At 46.3% G+C, this 26,882-nt stretch overlaps 1 protein-coding gene across 4 annotated transcripts in view; it reads right to left on the bottom strand.

Moving 5' to 3' along the window:
• Positions 1-26,882, bottom strand: part of NTRK3 (neurotrophic receptor tyrosine kinase 3) — a 386,072-nt gene that overhangs the window by 59,334 nt on the left and 299,856 nt on the right. For all 4 annotated transcript variants that reach the window (XM_060293880.1, XM_060293879.1, XM_030878684.2 and 1 more), the window contains exon 13: positions 6,203-6,333. In XM_060293880.1, coding sequence (XP_060149863.1) covers positions 6,203-6,333 — 131 coding nt within the window. The remainder of the gene's footprint in view (positions 1-6,202; positions 6,334-26,882) is intronic.

Below are 26,882 nucleotides of genomic sequence, written 5' to 3'. Positions count from 1 at the left end.
GCTTCTAGAAGGCACCTGTGTCCTCCCTTAGGGGGCTGAAGGAAGTACTGGGGTGTAACTGGGACTACAGCTGTGGAAACAGCAGTTAATGGGCAGAAGGCTTAGGACCCACCCAGGACCAGGACCTGGTAAGGTATCACAAAGTCCCAGGGTAGGATGGGAGGGTGGGCATCTGGTGGCCACAGAAATGTCACAACTTGGCCCCTGTGGGAGTGGGAGACCCGGTGTGAGGGAGAAGCACCAGACCAAGCCACTTGCCCTGGGACCCAGGAAGATAAATGGAAGAGCAATGGTTCAAAGGGGTGTCAGTGAATGTGGACTTTGTAGACCAGAAGGGGAGGGTGAGACCAGACCACCTCCAAGGGTCCTTGAACAGGACCTTGAATACAGCCCAGCAATGACCAACGCAGCCATGCTGAATGATGAACTGTGAAGGGCAGGGTCATTTCTACAGGAGGAGCAGCCTGCACAGTTGAGCTCACATATGTCTTCAGCCTTCCCCATCCACCTCATGAGGTCAGAAGGCAAATGGAGCCAAACATCCACTTGCTTCAAATGACAGAGTTTAGTAACCTCAAAAGACAAGACACGAGGCAATGAAGGAATGGGTGTGAGGTTTACACATCATGTTCAGGGTAGTGGAAACCTAGACGCGATTGGTTTGCATTCCCTCTGCCAAGCATCTGGCCTTTTCTGGTTATTTGGGCAGACTAGGCTCCCCTGTAAATTATGCTACTCTTGAGAAGCCTCCCGAACCAGAGATCTTCCTCTTGCCACTGCAATCCCCACTAGCTGAAATCCACGGGGCTGCCTTGGGCTTACAGCGCTGCAGGAATGTGAATGTGCAAAAAGCATATCTAAGGGGCCCATCAAACCTCCGTCAGTCATTAGCATACATGAGAGATGGTGGACTCATAGCTTTAAAAGGGCCCTAGATACCATGTTTCCACCTGCTCATTTCTGGTGGCTCAGTTTCCTCTGGGGATCAGGACACATTCACACAACTTGAATGACAGAAGCTAGAATTTAATTATACCACAGTAATCTCTTGGTGCTGGGCTTCTTGGTACCACCAAGTTCAATGGCAATGCCTCTAGAGCCATGGTGTCTCAGCCAGCGATCAAGGACTTCAACAAGCACCACCTTGCATTCTTTTCAAAATTTGGAGGTTTCACCAAAAAAGTGTTGGATTAAATGATTCTACTCTTGACCAAAATGTTGGAAGCTGTCTAATACAGTTTTCCCATCTTACAGGTGAGAAATCTGAGGTCCAGAACAGGGAAATGATTTGTCAAAGATCATGTAAGAAGTAATAGCTTGAGTGTGGAGCCCAGGATACATTCCTGTCCAGCATACCTGCTTGCGTTAATTTATCAGATGAATTAGTCACTGGTCAGGTCCTCAGGGGAATGGTGGGCACGGAAGTTAAAAGATGTGAAAGGGCAGAGGAAAGGGTCAGGAAAGGTGAGGCGTGTGGGCAGTCAGCAGAATGGCTGGGCCCAGCAAGGATACCAGGTCTAGAGGGCAGGCCAAGGCCAGCAGGGAAGTGGGAGGGCCACTTGTCCATTACTGATTTACCAGCTCTGATCTCATGTGCTTTCCACTTCATCTCTGGCTGCCTTCTCAGAAAATCTACCCGATAATAAAGGCATAGGCTGCCGTGTGTCCACATGCAACCAGAACAAAGATGTCTGCAAAGCCTTCTTTCTACGGGCGGAAGAAGGCAGAGACTCATGGTGAGAGGGAGCCTCTCTCGGTGACCCAGCTCCTGAGCTTCATGGACTGGGGCATGGGTATAGGATGACTGTCAGTGATTTACTTATTTTCATGAAGAATAAAAAGGAAAAAAAAAAAAAAAAAAAAGGAACCCAGCATGGGTGGGATGAGAATACAGAGATTTATGTGAACACTGGATTTACGAGAGGGAAAAGTAGATCAAATTTGGGGCCAGCCAGATGGCCTCTCTCCATCTCTGTAAATCAGTCTCTCGCACAGTCCGGATGCCAATGGCAGCCGTTGGATATTTCCATTCTCAGCTCTCGAGCAGTCGCAGCCATCATTCCCAGGGCTGGCACCTACTCTGCAGAGCAGATAGGAGTTCCTCATTTGGAAGATGGGGCACAAAGCAACTGCTGTCTCTTTTGGTCTTTCCACACCCCTTCTCCTACCCATTATCTCTCTACTTTTATGATGGGCTTTCCAGCTCTTGGGTTAAACCTGAAGTTCCTATGTAATTGGCAAGGGGTCTATTGTGGCAACTGGGGTCCAGAGCTGCAAGCGGCCCAGGTCCCCAGGGATTGATGCAATTGGGACAGAGATGCCAGGAAAAAAATCTTGAGAAGGAAAATCAGCCCAGAGACTCTCATGCACCTCTCAGCAGAGTCCATGCTCAACCTCTTCGGAGCTGGGAAACTTCAAAATGGGCCACCAGCCAGTGGCATGGGATGGAATGGGTGTTCCTCACAGCTGCCAACTGTTGGTGCAGGAAGACAGGGCTTGCCAAGGAGTCTCTGAAGCCAGGGAGGTTGTGTCCAGGCCCTTCCAGTGGTATCCATAGAGCAAAGAGGAGATCTGGAATTTTCCCTTCTCATCTCCTTTTTCCCCCAAAGTCTGAAGACATTGCCCTTTTTAGTCTCTCCTTTATGTACATCAGGTCTCATGTCCACTCCCAACCCTGGGTTTCAGTGGGGCTGTTTCGTCGGTTGGGGGAGAAGCAGTCTAGATGGCAAGAACGTTCAAATTTCTCAACAGCTGCCATCTCCTTCAGAGTCACTTCACATCATCATTTCCAGTCTAGGGGTTTTGCTGCTTTCCATTTTCCTTTTCTTTTATTGGGGCGGAGATATTTCAACGGATGCTCAGCTTCAGATTTTACTAATATACTAAAACCCATTTTAGTACATGTGCAGAGATACACACATCCATAAACACTAGAGCTTAGTTGTACTTATTTTTTGAATTTTAAATAAATGGAATCATACATATAGTGCTATATATATATATATAATATATGTATATTTCTATATCTGTCTGTTTTCATTCAGCACTGTGTTTTTGAGATTTTTCCAAATTGTTGCATGCAGCTGTAGTTCATTCATTTTCCTTGTTGCAAAGTTTCTCACTGAATGAATATACCACATTTATTTATCCAAGCTGCTACTGATGGACACTGGGGTTGTTTGTAGCTTTTGGCTGTTATAAAGAATGCTTATGAACATTCTTAAACACATCTCTTTGTGGAAAGATAGATAGACATAGATAGATAGATAGACAAACAGATAGATACATAGCTGTCAGGTCTAGACCTAGAGTGCAAGTGCTAGGTCACACAGATGCCAATGTTCTAAAATACCAAGCTGTTTTTCAAAACAATTAGACCACTTTATATTTCCACCAGAGTATGAAAGTGGCAATCACTCCATATCCTTGTCAGCACTTGGTTTTGTCATTGTTATTTAGCCATTCTGCTTGGTATACAGTGGTATCTCATTATGGTTCAATTTACGTATTTCTGATGATTAATCAGGCTGGACACATTTCTCATAGTCTTATCGGCTATTTGTCTGTCAGAGGAGACTCTTGAACAAGTCTATTGTTTGTCAAATAACTATTTAAAAGTTGCACTACCTATTTAAAAATATCATGAATTACATGCTTTTAATGTCACTCTTAACACGAAACATATATACAAATGACACTCTGTCTTGTCCTGCTCTGCGTTTGTTTCATGGGTATTCTCTTGTCTCCCCAACAGACTGCAAGTGTCTTCAGAACAGAGGCTGGGATTTCGGCTCTTTGTTTCCACCATAGCAACTGCTGGGCAAAAAAATCTTGCTTTAAAAACCACAACTGTGGGAAAACTTAATTTGGGGTTATACTTGGATGTGTTCTCTGGAAGTCCATAATTACCCTGCATCAACTTGAGAACAAACTCAAGAGGAGGAAGCCTGCAAAACGGAATACAATCTAAAGAGGATGAGAAGCAGGAAACACCATTTCTTGGCTGTTCTCCAGAGAAGACAAGCATCTCCTCCCCCAGTTGGTCGCTGGGCGGATCCATTGGGAGGCAAATGGTGTAAAATCCCAGAACATTCATCTTCTCAAGCTTCCCAGACCAAAAAGGAGGAAGGGAAACCCTTTTAAAAGGGTGACAACAGAAACACATTTTCTGCATTACCCAATCTCGGTACTGCCCCTTAATACCAGACCACTCATCGGGAAACGTTTCCCAGGGTTTAGGCCATCATTTCATTTCCTGGTCAAAGCACAAAAATATTAAGTTCATCCACCAGTCCCCAGATGGATGCTGGAACACCCAGTCGATTAGTGTCATCCTATAAATTAAAATTTTTAGGGCAGCGTAGATTCTAAGTTTAGGGACAAAATTAGAAAGCTTTCCACATCCCTGGTCCAAACTGTTTAAAGACACCCTCACTAATCTGACCATCCCATGTCTATGGAGACACACTGAGCAAGTTTACTCACAGCATATCCAGCAATAATAAGCATTAGCCTTTTATGGGGCAATATGCTAGTTCCTTATTTATTTTCTAGAGCAGAGGTCAACAGACAATGCCCACTTCTGAAAAAAAAAAGAAAAAGTATTGGAAGACAGCCACCCCCCCATTCATTTATGTATGGTTTAGGCTGCTTTCCCACTACATGCGTAGAGTTGAGCTGTAAGGAAGAGTGTATGGTCCTCAAAACCTAAAATTTTTACTATCTGGCCTAGTATAGCAGGAGTTTGGCAACCCCTGTTCTAGACGGTCAATGCAAGCTCAGCAGGTATATGTCGTGTGTCTAAGCACATTGGATAATATCAACATCAAGAATAATGATGTTGATAAAAACAAATAGCAATGAGTCTTTACTAAGCATTTACTGTGTCCCAAGCAGTATACTAAAAATTTTTCATATGTTATGTAATTTAATCACCAAAATTTTAAAGAGGGGATATTATATCTCCTATTATACAGAGAAGGAAACTGAGGCTCAAAGAGGTTAAGCATCTTGCACAGGGTCACAGAGCTAATCAGTGATGGCCAGGCACCCACCCAGCTCTCTGATTCCTACCGTATGCCTGTAGCCTGCACAGCACTGCCTGCATCCATGGAGGGCACTTACCCTCTGCAGACACAACAAACTGTGACTACAGAGACCCCAAAGTCTCAGAAATATGCAACTGCCATGAAGAGGTGGCTCGGTCATGAGCCCTCAGTGCTAAGGATGGACCTTTCGAGGCCCAGGTGAGAGTCCTCGTGGGGAAGGAGGTATCTCCTGCTCTCAGCCCAGAACATCACGCAGAATTCACGCTGGCCTCAGAGGCCTGCTCGCTGCACCCACTCCCACAGGGACCACTCCACACCCCAGACCTGTGGGTGCCTCAGCGAGGCTACTTGACTCTTGTCTGTGCCAGTCGTGTTCAAAGACGTGTCTAACAGTGACTGAGAGAAGCTGCTTCCTGCTGGAGGAAGATAACTGGTAGTAGCAAAGTTCCTTCTCTCCTGCCCCAAGCAATTCGGCTCCAACTGCAAATCCGCAGGGCTGGCTCAGCAATACCAAAGCCCTGTGGTTAACGACCCATCTAAGAAGGCAGGAACCCTCAGGCATGCTGCCCCTTGGGTGCTGAACCTGGATCCCACGGGGTACCTAAGAATGTCCTCCAGCCTCACTCGCTGTCCCTCCCTGTGCTCAGTACCTGACCCCCCAGCCCATCTCCTATGCCCAGTGACGTCTGCTGACTTGAGCAGTGGCTCCCAGGGCCTCTGTGAGCTACTCGCCCCTCATGCAATTGTACTCCCGAGAAATGGTCAAATGACTTTCTGGGCACGGGCAGCACATCCTGCAAAGTCGCTGAGGTGGGAGGAGGGCCAGCTGGGGACAGCGGTGAGCCCAGGGCCTCCAGAATAAAACCAGGGCCCATCAAAAGCATAACTTGTCCCTCCGGCTGCACCGTGGGCACAGCCCCCTTATGTGCTACAGCTCTTGACCTCCGAAGCCAAAGGAAGTTGATTTGGGTCCTAAGGAAACTTCATTGACCTTGGAGCAAGGGCATCTGATTACGTTAGTTTATACCATCTTGATTGCATCTGATAACATTAGTTGATACCATCTTCCAGAATGGAGTGAGTCTCTCTTTCCCTCCCACCTGACCCCAGCCACTCCTCTTCCTTCCTGGGGCCCACACGCCTCTGAGAATTACCTTCACGGCCACGAGCATCTTGTCCTTGGTGGGGCTGAGGTTGTAGCACTCGGCCAGGAAGACCTTTCCAAAGGCTCCCTCGCCCAGTTCTCGCTTCAACACGATGTCTCTCCTTTTAATGTGCTGCACATCTGCAGGAGGGGACAGAGGAGAGCAGCCAAGTCAGTCCCAGGCACTTGTCCTCCTTGGAGGCTCAGGGGGACAGGGGAGCACAGGGGTCTAGAGCAGGGAGTTCTGCTTTTGAGTCCACGGTAGGGACAGGCAAGCTCTAGCACCTTACCTGGGGCGTGAAAACAGGCATTGCATGGTGGTTTGAGGGTTCCACCCAGAATGAAATCCCAGCTCTGTCCCCGACTAGCCCCGAACCTCTCTAAACCAGAGTCAGTAATCGTTAACACCCAGGATTCCGGCATAATCAGCTATAGTTGCTGGAGAGAGTATACAGCAGTCTCAACAGTTACTGTGCATGGGAATCCCCTGGGCATCGTGCAGGTCCTGATTCAAGTGGCTCTGAGAATCTGCATCGCTAATAAACTCTCAGGGGATGTCTGTGGGCTGTGGGTCCATGGACTGCATTGAGTAGTCAAGAATCGAGTTTGAACCCTGGTTTCCTCTCCCTGCTAGTTTTTGAGCTTCGGGAAATTATTTCACCCCAGAGCCTCAGTTTCCTCATCTGTAAAATGGAATTAACACCAATACCTTACTCTCTGAATTCTTGGGAAGATTAAATGAGATAATTCACATGAGAGTTTGGCCCAGTGCCCTCCCCCCCAACACACATGCACACACACACACATGCACACACACACGGACACACCACACTGGCTCTTGTTATAACATAATGACTACAGTGCTCTTAGCACAGTGTCCGGTTCGTGATAGAGATCACTAAGTGGGAGTTACAGTTATCTGGGGGAAGCCTCTACTTGACAAGTCCCTCTCCTGTGAGAGAGAAAAAACAACGAAATCACAAAATCAAGTCCAGAGACCTCCCCAAAACCAGGCTCTGTGCAAAGAGAAGGGCTACCGCGGCCTTGGCTAATTTAGCAACCTAATTAAAGTCTGCCTGCCAGGAGAAAGCAAAGATGTGACCTCAGCCCTCCCACCTATTTGGAAAGAATGCTTCGAAGGAATTGTACAAGAAGTGGGCTGCTGAGGTGGGGAGTGAGCCGGAGATTACTCACCGACCTTTCCATTAATCGTTCAACAGGCAGAAGCCCATTAAATACCTGTATTCACATTATGAAGAGCATCGCAGAGCCAGGAAAGAGGGTTTTCTCAACCTTGTCAAAAAAATAATAGTTGAGGACAGAGGACCATGGCAGACTGTCCCCAAGAACAAGAGAACACATTACAGGGACAAAGGGATGTGACTGCAGGGCCGTAGTTAGTGTTTTGGTTGGCCAGGGGATTCTTCTCATAATAGACTACACAAATCTTGTTTTTTTCTATCAGAATTATTGGTAGCCCTGCCATGTCCCAGATGACCTGCCGGCCAGCATCTGTGGGTGCAAGCATTTACAGACCATTATTCTCTCTTCCCAGCAAGACAGACCTGCAGGCTCCCAGGCCACAGGGCTGCCAGGGAGCTGCCACTTGCTGCAGGGCTTTGCCCCCATCTTTACAAGGGAATTAGAAATCGGTTCCCTCTTCACACCCTCTGCTGCTCTGTCCTAGCCCTCTGAGGAATGGTATTTGTTGGCCTTGAAGGGGAGGCTAAGGGTCTCACACCGAGAGAAAATGGGATGTCAGGACCTCTCCAGGGAGGCCATCTGCTCATTACTGCACAGTCATTCCCAAGTGACTACTGATGGGCTCCTGTGAGATGAGCATTCTGACGCAGCCTCAGAATGGAGATGGGATGGCAGATTTATAGGGTCATGCCCACGCCTCTGAGCCCGCAGGGATCAGTCAGGGATGGAAAGTCAAGGGCACTTGGCTCAGGACCTGGATCCTCCCCCACTATGGGCTGGCCCACCTCACAAAACACCTGGAGTCTCAGTTTCCTTATCTGTAAAATGGGTGTGGGAGGATAATATAAGTTCTACTTACCTGCTACAAGGGCTATTCTATGTAAAAGTTGGTAAACCTTCAAGTCCTCTGAAATGGTGTGTGTTTTCACCATTATTGATATTATTTTACAAGAGGGGAAAATGAGGGCCAAGTCAGGAATCGCCAACTGGGTTGAGAAGCTTGAATCCAGAGCATCAGGACAGACCAGACTAGCCAGGCCACTTGAGGGCCCTTTGGCCCCTGACCCCTCCCCAACCCCAGCCTCCCACGACATTGCAATAGGACAAAAATCAAAATGACCTAGAGGGCTTATGAAAACTGTTCACTGGGGCCTTCTCCCAGAGCTTTCTGTTCAGGAGGTCCAGGTTGAAGCCTGCAAATTTGCCTTTTCTAACAAGTTCCCAGGTGATGTTGATACTGCTGGTCCGGCACCCCTCTTTAAGAACCACTGGAACAGGTTGACATGAGTGGGGTGAGGAATTAGTCAGCCAATGACCAAAGTTCACTTTTTTTTTTTTTTCCGTCTTACTCCTCCGCCGTCTTGAAGATCCTCTCCTCTTCCTGCCCCCCCCTTTTTTTTTTACATCTTTATTGGAGTATAATTGCTTTACAAGGGTGTGTTAGTTTCTGCTTTAATGTTCACTTTAACAGCTTGGCCTCAACAAGCGCCACAGCCACAGGTACGTGAGACATGCATCACCACTCAAAGACCAGGAGGAGGCCTGCAATCCCAGACTTACCCGTGTGGCCTAGGCAGAGTCAAGCCCCCTCTCAGAGCCTCAACCCCTCATCCTCACGATGGAGATCACACCTCTCTTGATTTCTTACATTCTGGACGCACCTCTACAAAGGCAGAGCTACAGAGCTATATATGTTCCTGGGTCCCTAAATCCAACTCCGGACTGGGTGACGTCACCAGCTCCCCCGCCAGAGCTTCTGACTCTCAGCCACCGTGAGTCCAGAATGAGCACGGAGGACCTCTCAGGAGAGTGGGGCTCCATTTTCCAGCTGCTGTGCCTGGGTCACGTCTCAGAACCCTCCATCTCTTCTCCCTCCCTCGGCAGCAAGAATCACAAGCCTTGAAAAGTTCAGAAAAGTAGAGCTTCCGGGAAGATGACGGAAGAGTAAGACGCGGAGATCACTTTCCTCCCCACAGATACACCAGAAATACATTTACATGTGGAACAACTCCTACAGAACACCTACTAAACGCTGGCAGAAGACCTCAGACCTCCCAAACGGCAAGAAAGTCCCCACGTACCTGGGTAGGCCAAAAGAAAAAAGAATAAACAGAGACAAAAGAATAGGGACGGGACCCGCACCAGTGGGAGGGAGCTGTGAAGGAGGAAAGCTTTCCACACACTAGAAGCCCCTTCGCGGGCGGAGACTGCGGGTGGCAGAGGGGGAAAGCTTCGGAGCCACGGAGGAGAGCACAGAAACAGGGATGCGGAGGGCAACGCGGGGAGATTCCTGCACAGACGATCAGGGCCAACCAGCACTCACCAGCCCGAGAGGCTTGTCTGCTCACCCGCCGGGGCGGGCAGGGCTGGGAGTTGAGGCTCGGACTTCGGTTGGAGCGCAGGGAGAGGACTGGCGGCGTGAACACAGCCTGAAGGGGTTAGTGCGCCACGGCTAGCCTGGAGGGAGTCCGGGAAAAGGTCTGGAGCTGCCGAAGAGGCAAGAGACTTTTTCTTCCCTCTTTGTTTCCTGGTGCGCCAGGAGAGGGGATTAAGAGCGCAGCTTAAAGGAGCTCCAGAGACGGGCGCGAGCCGCGGGTAAAAGCGTGGACCCCAGAGACGGGCATGAGACTCTAAGGCTGCTGTTGCTGCCACCAAGAAGCCTGTGTGCGAGCACAGGTTACTATACACACCCCGCTTCCGGGGAGCCTGTGCAGCCCGCCACTGCCAGGGTCCCGGGATCCAGGGGCAACTACCCCAGGAGAACGCACGGCACGCCTCAGGCTGCTGCAACGTCACGCCGTCACGCCAGCTTCTGCCGCCGCAGGCCCGCCCCGCACTCCGTGCCCCTCCCTCTCCCCCCCCCCCACCGGCCTGAGTGAGCCAGAGCCCCTGAAGCAGCTGCTCCTTTAACCCCGTCCTGTCTGAGAGAAGAACAGATGCCCTCCGGCGACCTACACGCAGAGGCGGGGCCAAATCCAAAGCTGAGCCCTGGGAGCTGTGAGAACAAAGAAGAGAAAGGGAAATCTCTCCTAGCAGCCTCAGAAGCAGCGGATTAAATCTCCACAGTCAACTTGATGTACCCTGCATCTGTGGAATACATGAATAGACAACGAATCATCCCAAATTGAGGAGGTGGACTTTGAGAGCAAGATTTATAATTTTTTCCCCTTTTCCTCTTTTTATGAGTGTGTATGTGTATGCTTCTGTGTGAGATTTTGTCTGTATAGCTTTGCTTCCACCATTTGTCCTAGGGTTCTATCTGTCCTTGTTGTTGTTTTTAATTTTTTTCTTAATAATTATTTTTTTATTTTAATAACTTTATTATATTTATCTTATTTTATTTTACTTTATCTTCTTTCTTTCTTTTTTCCTTCCTTCCCTGCTTCCTTCCTCCCTCCCTCCCTCCCTCCTTTCTTTCTTCTTCTACTAATTCTTTCTTTCTACTTCTACTAATTCTTTCTTTCTACTTTTTCTCCCTTTTATTCTGAGCCGTGTGGATGAAAGGCTCTTGGTGCTGCAGCCAGGAGTCAGTGCTGTGCCTCTGAGGTGGGAGAGCCAACTTCAGGACACTGGTCCACAAGAGACCTCCCAGCTCCACATATCAAACAGCGAAAATCTCCCAGAGATCTCCGTCTCAACACCAGCACCCAGCTTCACTCAATGACCAGCAAGCAACAGTGCTGGACACCCTATGCCAAACAACTAGCAAGACAGGAACACAACGCCACCCATTAGCAGAGAGGCTGCCTAAAATCATAATAAGTCCACAGACACCATAAAACACACCACCAGATGTGAACCTGCCCACCAGAAAGATAAGGTCCAGCCTCATCCACCAGAACACAGGCACTAGTTCCCTCCACCAGGAAGCCTACACAACCCACTGAACCAACCTTAGCCACCGGGGACAGACACCAAAAACAACGGGAACTACGAACCTGCAGCCTGCAAAAAGGAGACCCCAAACACAGTAAGATAAGCAAAATGAGAAGACAGAAAAACACACAGCAGATGAAGGAGCAAGATAAAAACCCACCAGACCTAACAAATGAAGAGGAAATAGGCAGTCTACCTGAAAAAGAATTCAGAATAATGATAGTAAAGATGATCCAAAATCTTGGAAATAGAATAGACAAAATGCAAGAAACATTTAACAAGGACATAGAAGAACTAAAGATGAAACAAACAATGATGAACAACACAATAAATGAAATTAAAAATACTCTAGATGGGATCAATAGCAGAATAACTGAGGCAGAAGAACGGATAAGTGACCTGGAAGATAAAAGAGTGGAAATAACTACTGCAGAGCAGGATAAAGAAAAAAGAATGAAAAGAACTGAGGACAGTCTCAGAGACCTCTGGGACAACATTAAACGCACCAACATTTGAATTATAGGAGTTCCAGAAGAAGAAGAGAAAAAGAAAGGGACTGAGAAAATATTTGAAGAGATTATAGTTGAAAACTTCCCTAATACGGGAAAGGAAATAGTTAATCAAGTCTAGGAAGCACAGAGAGTCCCATACAGGATAAATCCAAGGAGAAATATGCCAAGACACATATTAATCAAACTGTCAAAAATTAAATACAAAGAAAACATATTAAAAGCAGCAAGGGAAAAGCAACAAATGACACACAAGGGAATCCCCATAAGGTTAACAGCTGATCTTTCAGCAGAAACTCTGCAAGCCAGAAGGGACTGGCAGGACATATTTAAAGTGATGAAGGAGAAAAACCTGCAACCAAGATTACTCTACCCAGCAAGGATCTCATTCAGATTTGATGGAGAAATTAAAACCTTTACAGACAAGCAAAAGCTGAGAGAGTTCAGCACCACCAAACCATCTTTACAACAACTGCTAAAGGAACTTCTCTAGGTAAGAAACACAAGAGAAGGAAAAGACCTACAAAAACGAACCCAAAACAATTAAGAAAATGGGAATAGGAACATAGATATTGATAATTACCTTAAATGTAAATAGACTAAATGCTCCCACCAAAAGACACAGATTAGCTGAATGGATACAAAAACAAGACCCATATTTTTTTCTGTCTACAAGAGACCCACTTCAAACCTAGAGACACATACAGAATGAAAGTAAGGGGATGGAAAAAGATATTTCATGCAAATGGAAACCAAAATAAAGCTGGAGTAGCAATTCTCATATCAGACAAAATAGACTTTAAAATAAAGAATATTAGAAGAGACAAAGAAGGGTACTACATAATGATCAAGTGATCGATCCAAGAAGAAGATATAACAATTGTAAATATTTATACACCCAACATAGGAGCACCTCAATACCTAAGGCAAATACTAACAGCCATAAAACGGGAAATCGACAGTAACACATTCATAGTAGGGGACTTTAACACCCCACTTTCACCCATGGACAGATCATCCAAAATGAAAATAAATAAGGAAACACAAGCTTTAAATGATACATTAAAGAAGATGGACTTAATTGATATTTATAGGACATTCCATCCAAAAACAACAGAATACACATTTTTCTCAAGTGCTCATGGAACATTCTCCAGGATAGATCATATCCTGGAGAATGGGTCACAAATCAAGCCTTGGTAAATTTAAGAAAATTGAAATTGTATCAAGTATCTTTTCCAACCACAATGCTATGAGACTAGATATCAATTACAGGAAAAGATCTGTAAAAAATACAAACACATGGAGGCTAAACAATACACTACTTAATAATGAAGTGATCACTGAAGAAATCAAAGAGGAAATAAAAAAATACCTAGAAACAAATGACAATGGAGACATGACAACGCAAAATCTATGGGATGCAGCAAAAGCAGTTCTAAGAGGGAAGTTTATAGCAATACAATCCTACCTTAAGAAACAGGAAACATCTTGAATAAACAACCTAACCTTGCACTTAAAGCAATTAGAGAAAGAAGAACAAAAAAACCCCAAAGTTAGCAGAAGGAAAGAAATCATAAAAATCAGATCAGAAATAAATGAAAAAGAAATGAAGGAAATGATAGCAAAGATCAATAAAACTAAAAGCTGGTTCTTTGAGAAGATAAACAAAATTGATAAACCACTAGCCAGACTCATCAAGAAAAAAAGGGAGAAGACTCAAATCAATAGAATTAGAAATGAAAAAGGAGAAGTAACAACTGACACTGCAGAAATACAAAAGATCATGAGAGATTACTACAAGCAACTCTATGCCAATCAAATGGACAACCTGGAAGAAATGGACAAATTCTTAGAAATGCACAAGCTGCCAAGACTGAATCAGGAAGAAATAGAAAATATAAACAGACCAATCACAAGCACTGAAATTGAAACTGTGATTAAAAATCTTCCAACAAACAAAAGCCCAGGACCAGATGGCTTCACAGGTGAATTCTATTAAACATTTAGAGAAGAGCTAACACCTATCCTTCTCAAACTCTTCCAAAATATAGCAGAGGGAGGAACACTCCCAAACTCATTCTACGAGGCCACCATCACCTTGATACCAAAACCAGACAAGGATGTCACAAAGAAAGAAAACTACAGGCCAATATCACTGATGAACATAGATGCAAAAATCCTCAACAAAATACTAGCAAACAGAATCCAACAGCACATTAAAAGGATCATACACCATGATCAAGTGGGGTTTATTCCAGGAATGCAAGGATTCTTTAATATATGCAAATCAATCAACGTGATAAACCATATTAACAAATTGAAGGAGAAAAACCATATGGTCATCTCAATAGTTGCAGAGAAAGCTTTCAACAAAATTCAACACCCATTTATGATAAAAACCCTGCAGAAAGTAGGCATAGAGGGAACTTTCTTCAACATAATAAAGGCCATATATGACAAACCCACAGCCAACATCGTCCTCAATGGTGAAAAACTGAAAGCATTTCCACTAAGATCAGGAACAAGACAAGGTTGCCCACTCTCACCACTCTTATTCAACATAGTTTTGGAAGTTTTAGCCACAGCAATCAGAGAGAAAAGGAAATAAAAGGAATCCAAATCGGAAAAGAAGAAGTAAAGCTGTCACTGTTTGCAGATGACATGATACTATACATAGAGAATCCTAAAGATGCTACCAGAAAACTACTAGAGCTAAACAATGAATTTGGTAAAGTTGCAGGATACAAAATTAATGAACAGAAATCTCTGGCATTCCTATACACTAATGATGAAAAATCTGAAAGTGAAATCAAGAAAACACTCCCATTTACCATTGCAACAAAAAGAATAAAATATCTAGGAATAAACCTACCTAAGGAGACAGAAGACCTGTATGCAGAAAAGTATAAGACATGGATGAAAGAAATTAAAGATGATACAAAATAGATGGAGAGATATACCATGTTCTTGGATTGGAAGAGTCAACACTGTGAAAATGACTCTACTACCCAAAGCAATCTACAGATTCAATGCAATCCCTTTCAAACTACACTGGCATTTTTCACAGAACTAGAACAAAAAATTTCACAATTTGTATGGAAACACAAAAGACCCCGAATAGCCAAAGCAATGTTGAGAACAAAAAACGGAGCTGGAGGAATTAGGCTCCCTGACTTCAGACTATACTACAAAACTACAGTAATCAAGACAGTATGGTACTGGCACAAAAACAGAAAGATAGATCAATGGAACAGGATAGAAAGCCCAGAGATAAACCCACGCACATATGGTCACCCTATCTTTGATAAAGGAGGCAGGAATGTACAGTGGAGAAAGGACAGCCTCTTCAATAAGTGGTGCTGGGAAAACTGGACAGGTACATGTAAAAGTATGAGATTAGATCACTCCCTAACACCATACACAAAAATAAGCTCAAAATGGATTAAAGACCTAAATGTAAGGCCAGAAACTATCAAACTCTTCGAGGAAAACATAGGCAGAACACTCTATGACATAAATCACAGCAAGATCCTTTTTGACCCAGCTCCTAGAGAAATGGAAATAAAAACAAATGGGACCTAATGAAACTTCAAAGCTTTTGCACAGCAAAGGAAACCATAAACAAGACCAAAAGACAACCCTCAGAATGGGAAAAAATATTTGCAAATGAAGAAACTGACAAAGGATTAATCTCCAAAATTTATAAGCAGCTCATGCAGCTCAGTAACAAAAAAACAAACAACCCAATCCAAAAATGGGCAGAAGACCTAAATAGACATTTCTCCAAAGAAGATATACAGACTGCCAACAAACACATGAAAGAATGCTCAACATCATTAATCATTAGAGAAATGCAAATCAAAACTACAATGAGATATCATCTCACACCAGTCAAAATGGCCATCATCAAAAAATCTAGAAACAATAAATGCTGGAGAGGGTGTGGAGAAAAGGGAACACCCTTGCACTGCTGGTGGGAATGTGAATTGGTACAGCCACTAGGGAGAACAGTACGGAGGTTCCTTAAAAAACTACAAATAGAACTACCATATGACCCAGCAATGCCACTACTGGGCATATACCCTGAGAAAACCATAATTCAAAAAGAGTCATGTACCAAAATGTTCATTGCAGCTCTATCTACAATAGCCAGGACATGGAAGCAACCTAAGTGTCCATCATCGGATGAATGGATAAAGAAGATGTGGCACATATATACAATGCAATATTACTCAGGCATAAAAAGAAACGAAATTGAGCTATTTGTAATGAGGTGGATAGACCTAGAGTCTGTCATACAGAGTGAAGTAAGTCAGAAAGAGAAAGACAAATACCGTATGCTAACACATATATATGGAATTTAAGGAAAAAAATGTCATGAAGAACCTAGGGGTAAGACAGGAATAAAGACACAGACCTACTAGAGAATGGACTTAAGAATATGGGGAGGGGGAAGGGTAAGCTGTGACAAAGCGAGAGAGAGGCATGGACATATATACACTAACAAACGTAAGGTAGATAGCTAGTGGGAAGCAGCCGCATAGCACAGGGAGATCAGCTCGGTGCTTTGTGACCGCCTGGAGGGGTGGGATAGGGAGGGTAAGAGGGAAGGAGACGCAAGAGGGAAGAGATATGGGAACATATGTATATGTATAACTGATTCACTTTGTTATAAAGCAGAAACTAACACACTATTGTAAAGCAATTATACTCCAATAATGATATATTAAAAAAAAAGTTCAGAAAAGTCACGTGGCAGCCGCATAGAGGGGGCCTTTTCTTGACCCTCCCTCCACATGCCAGGAGTTAAGAGCCTGGGGGCAGCTGCCAAACCCCAGCTTCAGGAGGTCAGAGCTTTGACAGCTGTGGGTCTTGAATGTGGCAGGGGGCAGGTGACCATGATGCTGGAAACTTGTCTGCTCTCTGAAAGCACGAAGCAGAGCCAGCCACGGACCAGTGTCTGCCCTCAATCTGCAAATGGATCTCTTTCAGAGACATGGAAATGCCCAGTGGCTCAGAATGAAATCGCTGGGGCTCACTCAATTTGTCTGCAGGGAGAAGTATTTTGAGACCAATACCTGAGCTAAGCCCATGGATGGGGTGGTGAGATCTGAGAAGGGGAAGCAGAAGGAAGGGACAATAAAAACAGACTCCATCCCACCATAAATCCTCCCCCAGGAGAGAACTTCCTCCCAGCCATAGGGATAAGAACTCCACAAGGTAACCTGGGAGCTTCGGCTTCGGCACAAAGAGGCTGGATTAGGGCTAAATGCATAAAGCAAATCACTTCCATGTGGAGAACCCCGTGTACCAACAAGACTCTAGACTCCAAAATACCATTCGAGCAGCTTCTTTCCCTGAACCTAAATAGGAAGACACAGGTAAAGGGGATTAATTTGTGCCCAATCCTACTATTTGTTCAACATTCCATTCTCACGATAACCCTGGGAGGTATGTGTGATTGTACCCCTTTCGCAGATGAGAAAATGGAGGCGGGAGGGGGGGCGCGGGTAACTTTCCAAAGTTTGCGGAACTAAAATGTGGCCAAAGGACTCTCTCTTTTTTTTCTGACTCCTGAGCCTGTGTGCTTTCTGTTACCCGGGGCTGCCTTTCCTCTGCCCTCCCCCACTTTGTGGCTGCCAAGACCATCGGTCCACAGAAGCTCAACCCTCTGTCTTCCCCCTTCCCCTACTCCTGCCTGACTTCTCTAACCCTGTCCATCCCTGGACCCTGATGCAACATCTTCCCAAGGGAAAGGGTAAGAGCCCCCACCCACCCACCCAGGAGGCCCTGGGGAGGAGGGTGTGGGTGGGGAAAGAGTGTGGGAGGAAAGGGCACTGACTGTTCAGGCCCCTGGGGAGTGGCAGGAATGAGCCATTTTCATTTCTGACGTCCATATGTCTATTGGGGCCTTTTTTGTGTGTTGATTTTTAGCTCACACAGTACTGCTCAGAGCTGCCTCTGGTGAAGCCATCTGACCCACAGGCCACAAATTGATGGATTTTCCTAGGAGGCAGGGCAGGGGCATCAATCTCCTTTTCCTGCCTGGCTGGCCAGCTCAGCAGAGTCTGGGTCACAGGGCTCAGACGTCGGGACATGGGCAGGGGAGGAGGAGAGAGGTGGATACACAGCACAGGCCGTGGGAAGACCTCCCAGCCCCCTGCACTGAGGGGGCTGCTGGAGAGAGCAAGGGGCTGGTATACAGTAAGGAGTGTTCTTGGGAAATGGAAAGGGTTCCTGACCTCTTCTGGCCTGGCTGTTCCCTAACTCCTTTCTTCGGGACAGCCACCACTGGATTCCCCCAGAGGAAGCCACCTGTACAGCCTCCTGTTCCCATAGGACAGCTAATCGATTCATCAGACAAGCACAGACTGAGGATTTCTATGAAATGGTTACTGCAACACAAATTTTTCTCTATATTGAGGACCAAGATACTCATTCCATCTGTGTGGGATTCACTTTGGGGAGGTCTTCTAGGCCCGGAGCAAGCTTGACTTAGGGCAGAATCACTAATCCAAGGAGGTCACAAGCTACCTCTGTTCAAAAGACCTTGGGGCCCTGAGAAGTCGGCAGGCAGGCTGTGTTTACACCCTTGTCCTTAATCTGCTCACCTGGGCTGCCTCATCCTGGCAGGTAGAGGTTTTCTGCAATACTTAGTGTGACCTGCAGAGACCCACTGGTCATAGATGTGACCCAAGACACGGATGACCACTGTCAGCTTCACCTCTGTGTTCTAGGAAAATGGGGGTATGGCAGCCATATACTACTTATTCATCCCTGCAGACCAGGGATGAAGAAGAAGCATAAAACCCAGGGAAAAACATTATGTTGCTGAAAGAGTGAGACCTTGGGAAAAGAGACAGGTATTTTCATCCTGACCCTGCCACTAACTGTGCCTTACCCTCCCTCAGGCTCTGGTTCCTTATGTGTAGAATGGAAACCTTCAATATCTACTTGGCAGAGTTGTTAAGGGGACTGATATAAAAATTTTAGGTAAAAGACAATAGAAAATATCTGAAACATAATGGACATTTAACAACAGTATGTCTCCTTCCTTTCTGCAAGATTTTGCTTTTAACTAAAAGCTCAATCTACCTGTGAACAAAATAGTGGCCTGGAAAGAAACTTGGAGAAGGGTGGTGATATTCTCCTGAAATAAAATGACATGAGATTGCATGGGGGTGGTGGGGGGCCAGCAGTGACTCAGGAGGTCACTGGCAGCCTATCTGAGCCTGCCACCGTGATGTCCAACCTCCTCCTCCTTCAGGTCCAAAATAGTTCGCGGAAGGAGGTTTGTCAGACAATGGAATAAAGACCTCAAAGGCAGAGACAGCCACCTACTAAAGATTGCTATTGATCAACAGAGAAAAAACAGATTTCTCAGGCTTGGCAGTTATAAATAATGGTGATCCTGACTCTGCTGTATGTCAACAGTAAAGTCAGTCCCCCAAAGCCAGCATGCTCCCTCAGTCACACTCAACATTCCTTAAGAGAAATTCACTGGCCACCTCGGTGCTTTGGCTAATTATTGTCCTAGGAGGCTAAGTGTTCATGCAGCACTGAGATTGTCCTTCCCTGAAGGCTGTCGCCTAGGGGTTGCAGAAGCAGGCTTCCCAGCACTCCCAAGGGCTGGCCATGAGTTCTCTTAGCTGAGCCTTGATGGGTTTTCCTAACCACCCTGGCTTACCTTCTTCCCTGGCCCATTGTAATACCCAGCTCCTAACTGGTTCCTAGGTCCTTGCTAAGACCCCTCAGATCTTTCCCCCATCAACTCTATCTCACCCTGCACTTGTCTCTTTTAGCTCATTGTTATCCCTTTGTGCCCTTATTAATAGTAAAAATAACTGTCATTGACTGAGCACTTACCCTGTGCCCGGCACCGCGCTAAGTAACACCTCCTCTTCACAACTCTCTTAAACGCAGCACATTGCTACCCAAGTGCTACAGATGAGGAAGTTGAAGTTCAAGGTGATGAAGCAATTGTCCAAGATCACCCAGCTGTTAGAAGTGGCCCACCAGACTCTAAACTCTGGGATAAGCAGATGGCTGCCACCGAGCCCATCCTTCTGTCACAGCCCCCTCACCTCTGTAACTCGTACCCCAGACAGAGGCACTAATTTCACATCTATATATGCAGCCATTAAAAGGAACAAAATTGAGTTATTTGTAATGAGGTGGATGGACCTAGAGTCTGTCATACAGAGTGAAGTAAGTCAGAAAGAGAAAAATAAATACCATATGCTAACGCACATATATGGAATCTAAAAAAAAACGGTACTGACAAACCTAGTGGCAGGGCAGGAATAAAGATGCAGACGTAGAGAATGGACTTGAGGACCCGGGGGAGGGGGGAGGGGAGGGGAAGCTGGGATGGAGTGAAAGAGTAGCACTGACATATATATACTACCAGGTGTAAAATGGATAGCTAGTGGGAAGCAGCCGCATAGCACAGGGAGATCCTCTCGGTGCTTTGTGACGACCTAGAGGGGTGGGGTAGGGAGGGTGGGAGGGAGGCTCAAGAAGGAGGGGATATGGAGATATATGCATACATAGAGCTGATTCACTTTGTTGTACAGCAGAAACTAACACACCATTGTAAAGCAATTATACTCCAATAAAGATGAACAGAAAAAAAAAGAACAGAGATTTTCTTCCAATGGAACCCACTCCTGCCACCCTTGGTCGTCACCACCTGAGGTCCAGGTGAGCAGTGAGGATGCCTTATGGAGATGAGGGTGGTGCCAGAGGCAGAAATCCGAGACCCCAATGCCCTGTAGAAGAACAGAGGGTCTCCACAGCCTTGGAGGCTCGCGCATTACAAGGTGAGTCCTGAGAGCAACGGTGTGCAAAGGAGGAGGCAGATTCTTGGCAGGAAAGGGTGGAAGAGGGAACAGGGAGAGGAAGGAACGATCTCTGAGAAGTGTGTGTTTTCCTTGCACCAGCCAGACCCAGGGTCTCAGGCTGCCAAAAATGCTCAGAAGAAAACATTAATGCAATACCACACATTTAATTACACATGAAATGGAATGTCTTTAAATGAAAAAGAATAACATTCCCGGAGCTCCAACTGTGGGTTTTTGAAGTGGCAGGAGGCAGATAGAAGGCCAGCTCTGAATCTTGGAGGGGGAAAGTGACTGCCGAGAGGGCAGGACCCCTGCCTTTGCTAGTGGTGGGAATATCCGCCTGCCATCACAGACCTACCCTAGCCCCTCCTCCTGGCCCAACTGGCTGCGTCTTGCATCATGCTTATGCGTCGCAGGACAAGTGTAACTAACTTCCCCTTTTGTACCATATAAGAGCATGACAGGTAAATGTGCCCTCTCAGCCAGCTACCGACCCTGCAGACTGTGGTCTGCAGTGGACCCAGCCAGTTCTCCACCTGGACAGAAGAACAGAGCATGGCTGTACTGTCCCAATAACTGCTCTTGCAAAGCAATCCCTGGTTGATTTATGGAGTAGGAAAACAAGAGGACCTCCTGGGTCCATGTCAAGGATTTTCCAAGGGAAGACATTTCCAAGGCTAGAGAGCCAACAGAAGAACTCTGCAGGATTTCTCTTGGAGGTATAGATTTTTAAATTAGTCCCCAGTTACTAACCAAATGGAGGTATAACAAGGACAATGGAAAAGGATTCCAGGTTGAAGGAACACCAGCGTTGTCTGTTGCTGTCGCTGCCCCACGGTGGATTGTTTGTCTAAGACCCTGATGTTTCTGCAGTCCAGCCCATATCCCAGCCCGAGGTTCTTCTCACTGAATTCCACACCCCACGTTATTCTCAGTTTGATGGCTTTGCAAAGGGGCTCTGGAGGGTGCTAGCAGATGTTAAAATCGAAAGGGCAATACCCTGTGTTATTGACTTTGTAGATTGGATCCAGCACAGGGCCCAATACACAGTAGGTACTCACTAAATATTGAATGAATGAATGAATGAATCAAAAAACACCTCCAGGGCGCTGCTAGAGACTTTAGCAAGAAAAACACTACTAAGAGAGAGGAAGAAGGGAAGCCGAGGAAGTAGTAAAAAGAAAAGAAAGATGAGTGAGAATGGGAAAGGAACAAGAAAGTTCCAAAGAGCAAACTTATTTATGTCCTGGCTCCAAGACTGGCCCCAGGAACCAGGATCACATGGAACCAAGACAGTTCTGAGACTCACATCCTACCTCTCAGTCTCTGGCACTGCAGACTTCTGAGCAAAGTGACCCTGCAGGTCTGCGTCTGCCAAAGTTCCGCAAACACCAGGTCTCTGCTCCAGGGCACATGTGCACCCTTAGGCTAGAGGTAGCGGTCTAGGGCTGCAAGACACCGTGTTCCCACCAAGATGAATAAATAAACAAGACACCCCGCTGTTTCTGGAAGCAGTGAAGAGAGAGGATCAGCAGAGGACTCTCTGTTCTGGGGTGATTTCCAGCTCACGTTTCCTGACACAAGAAGTTCAGTGAGTGAGGCTAAAATTCAGATGTGCTTCTGCCCCCAGGTGCTACCCCTCGGAGCTCAATCACAGGAGCTCAGACATTTACTGACATCGCGAGGCCCCTGACATCAGCCTCCCTAACCAAGCCCATCCTTTCCTACTCACTTCCTTTGTCTCCATGCCGTGTCAGCTCTTCCCATGGTGAGAGTACCCCTCTGGCTCTCGTTAAGTGTGGACGGCCCGAGCCAAGAGGAAAAAGCAAAAGAACTCCCCAAGGAGAGCATCTGGAATTGAGAAGTTAGGTGCTGAAAGATGAAGCTCAGGCTCCGACTGGGAATCTGTCCCTCCAACAACTTGCCCAGCTTCCCACTTCCTCCCCCTTTCTTCTGGTGTTCCCTTTCCAACTTGATAATGTCAAACTCCCACTCGAAATCCCCATACAAGGGGTTCTTCTGCATCTCAGTCTCCCCAGAGGTCCTTCTCCTCCAGCATCAGTGCAGGGATGCTGCCTCAGCCTCCCACCCCTGGCATATAACTCTCTCCCCCAAGTGCATCTGGTGATGTCATGGTTTCCCACAGCAGACACGGTTTCCCAATATTCAAGGTTGCTCCTTCCAGCTCTGGAGCTCTGGGCCAAGACATAGACTGCAGGGCACCATGGAGCCCTGCATCTTCACACAGGAAGTCTTGAGGTCAGGAAGCAGAAACACCTATGAGAACCCCAGGGTGAAGCAGAGGAAGGTGGACCACAGAACCACAATCACCCATTCATGGAACATGCCACTGGCCTGGACAATTACCAGTGACCTTGGATCCAACAGAAAACTGAACCCCTTCAGACAGGAAGAGGATGGGCATTGGAAGACGGGCATTAGGAGACCTGTGTAGTCAGAAGCAACAATATATCCAAATATACAAAACAAATACAAAAGGAAGAAAAGACATCAGTATTAGAGGAAGGGGAGTGAAGAAGAGCTTGGCTCTGGAGTGAGACAGGACTGGGTACAGATTCACATTCAATGACACATCTTAGGAAGGAGCATTTGACAATTTACTAAACCAGTCTCAAGCCTTGATGTTTTCCTGAGTGAAATTAAGAAAGTGTCCATCTCACAATGTTGATCTTTTTCAGTGTAGAAGTCTTACAAAGCTTGTGTTAAATTTATTTCTGAGTATTTTGTGCTATTGTGTACGAAATTTCTAAAATTTTATTTCTGGCTTGTTATTTGCTAGTATACAGAAATACAGCTAGCTTTGGTTTTCTGATCTTGTATCATGCAATCTTACTAAATTCACTTAGTTCTAGTTCCTTTTTTTTTTTGGAAATTCCTTAGAACATTCTACAAACATGCTAACGTTATTTTCAAATAAAGTTTTATTTCTTCTTTTCAAAAAAAAAGTGTCCATCTCATTGAATTGTCATGAGGAGTCAATGAAATTATGTGCGTGTACAGTGATGTGTTTGCAGTACGTTGAATGAACTCATGGCTGTAACAGTTCATAAAGGAACAGACCCGTTCCTTCCTTTCACCCACCCCTTCCTCAACCCTCCAATGATCCTCCCTGATGACTTAATCTCTCTGAGCCTCGATTGCCTCACCTGTAAAATGGAGAGTAAAAAAGAAAAAAGTGCCTATTGCATGGAGGTGTGGTGTCTTTAAATGAGATGAGAAGTGTTAAATGCTTAGAACAGTGCAGGGGCACAGAGTCGGTGCTCAATACACATTAGCCTATAGTGTCAGTGCCCTCAGGGTAATCTTTAATCTTAGTTCTGATAGTTGAGAACTGTGATAACATGGCCCAACTCAGCTGGGCTCAGACATGCTTCCTTTTCAGCCCCATCTGCACAAAGTGCTCTTTGCTGCAGGCTCATCGCTGCCCACACCATTATACCCAGTCAGGCCTCCCTTCACCTGGCCTCAGGGTTGGCACCCCGTTCTTCCAGACGCTGTTGGAGGCCCCTGAAGCCCACCTCCACAGACTGCGGAGGCCGTCGGGGGGCCTAAGGGGTTCGTGATTGAGCCCCTTCCAAGGGATTGCTCCCATTTCCAGCTCCCCCTCCCAGAGCTAAGGTGTCCTCCAGTCACGGGCCCCCTCCCTCTCTAAGCCTCCCGCTCTAGTCTGCACTCTCTTCAGCCCTGTATCTGATAGGGTTCAAGGTCAGAGGCTGGAACCTGTGGGTCCCGGCCACGCAGGCCCTGGGTGTGGGCAGCTTGAGCTCAGTGCAGCCGGCAGATTCGTTCCGCACAGCCTCTGCGATCCCGAATCCCAGCCTCTCGTGTGGAAGCCTGCTCGCTCTGCCAGGTGTTTTCCCACCACGTCCTCTGAGCTGACTTCCAAGAGTTCCCCCCTCACCAGATGTTAAAAGCACTGGCCGGTGGTTTCCTGGCCTCTCTCCTGAACCTCCCCCTACTCTATAATTCTGCAACCAAAAACAAACAAACAGAAAAGATAAAGTTTGAACTGGTGGAAATCCGGGTGCCACACTTGGCAGCTCAGACTAGGTCTAATCAAGTTCACCAAGTTCCAAGATTTCTGCCTCTCGGGCACTGGCTAAAGGCATTAGCAAACACTCGTATGGTGCCTTGGATCAGAAGCTCATTGTTTCTAGCTCTCCTAGTGCCCAAGGAAATGGAGCCAGATAGAAGTTTGGGCTTTGAACGATGTCAGTATTATTTTTTTCTTACCAGTCCTTTGGAAGATCCCAGAATTTGGGGGCTAAGTAACTGTTGGGACTAATGTCAGTGGAAAATCTGGAGAGAAGAGACCTCATTGAATATCACAGACCCCAGACTGGTGTTGCTGACAAGTGGGCAGCTCTCATCGTTAGGTCTGGACGCCCTGGGGTGGCCCCCAAAAGCATCAGCCTCGGGAATCCACATAAGACACACTCAAGAGCTCCACAAGACGCCATGTTCCCATCTCCGGCAGGTGGACCCCAACTCTCCCTTCCCATCAAGATTGGGGGGGTGCTTCCCTGGTGGCACAGTGGTTGAGAGTCTGCCTACCGATGTGAGGGGCGCGGGTTCGTGCCCCTTTCCGGGAGGATCCCACATGCCGTGGAGCAACTAAGCCCGTGCGCCATGGCCGCTGAGCCTGCGCGTCCGGAGCCTGTGCTCCGCAATGGGAGAGGCCACAACAGTGAGAGGCCCGCATACCGCAAAAAAAAAAAAAAAAAAAAGATGGAGGATCCCTCCCCTCTCATTTTTCATAGGAGATTTTCATTTAATGTCGCAACATTTATATACCCTCTGTCTACTGTGGCTGCCTTCACCAGAGAGCACTGCGACCTCCCTCTCCTGACCCTTACCACTGCTTTCTCGTTCTCTGAGAACAAGCTGTTCTTAACCCCTTGCCCACCTGCCCCTTCTCCTTGTGGGTTATTAGCCTTCATTGCTGGCCTGCTTTTTACTCCTCTGCGCAGCTGCTCTGCTCCTGTCTGACTTTTTCAGTGTGCATGTTTGTGTGTGTGTGTGTGTGTGTGTGTGTGTGTGTGTGTGTGTGTGCGCGCGCGCGCGCGCGCATGTGTGTGCTTTCTTTTTCTCTGAAATAGATCCCCACTGCAGGCTCCCCAGGCAGGACTGAAGGGCTCCTGAACCTCCATGGCACAAAGTGCAAGCAGGGTCCACAGGCCTGGGCTGCTGTTCCCTCCTGCCAGCTCTCTGAGAGGCCAGCCTTTGAGCAGGGCTCCCTTTGCACAGCCCATCCTGGCCCCACTGACTGCAGGCAGAGGAATTATTTGAGATCAGATGTTTCCCGCACCAACTCTTTTACCCTTTCCCTGTAAGTCTCTTCTCTGGGAACTTACCCATTTTCTCATTTTCAGCACAAAAAGTACAGAAGCTGAAAGGCCAGGCAGCTATGGCCCTCTCCTGCAAATGTGTCTTTTGTCAATTACACATGGATGTCATCCTCTATAACTTTTCCATATCTGTGAGATTTTGGATCAAACATATGTGAATCTCCAGTTACTCCAGGTCATGATTTAGGCAGAATGATTTAGGAAATCCAAGTTATAAAATCAGGAAGGAATTAAATATTTGGATGGAAGACCAGTCATGGAAAAAAAAAAGTTATCTGCAAAAGATCAAAACCACTTGATAAATGTCTCACTGAAATGAGGAAACCCCAAAAAAAGTTTGTAGCAGACCAGAGTTTAATAAATAGAATTCGCTGTAAAGTGCCCAGTGAATTTAACATGTGTGAAAAGCTATGTCATGCTCTTCACCTGATGTGCTGTCTGTTCCGTTTTAGTTTCGTGGATGTTCAAAATAAACAGATTAATAAATAAAATCAACTGTAAGTGCATTCATAAGTTCCCTGACAGCTACAATGATCTACAGGGGTCTGATTTTTTATATATATAAATCTTTTTGCTGCTCATGTTGCAATTTTGGGGGCCACAGATTTCCCAGGAGTGTGGTCGGGAGAATGAACCGTGAGATGGTGCTGGTTTTTGGTCTTGTGGGAGTGGAAAGGGCAGGGGGTGGAGAAGCACTTTTTATGCCTTGGTGGTCAAAGGCCCCAGTGTTGGCAGTAGACATACCCAGCTCTGCTACTGACTAGCTGTGTGACACTGGGCATCTTAACCTCTCTGAGACGATATCTCTTCTGATTAGAGTGATCCACCTTAGATATAAATAAATGAGATAATATCAGTCTGTAAACCTCTTAGCACAGTACCAGGCA

This window comes from Globicephala melas, chromosome 2, assembly GCF_963455315.2.
Source record: "Globicephala melas chromosome 2, mGloMel1.2, whole genome shotgun sequence".
Taxonomy (NCBI): domain Eukaryota; kingdom Metazoa; phylum Chordata; class Mammalia; order Artiodactyla; family Delphinidae; genus Globicephala; species Globicephala melas.
Note: the sequence above shows the minus strand (reverse complement) of the source record. Positions and strands in the feature narration are given on the sequence as shown.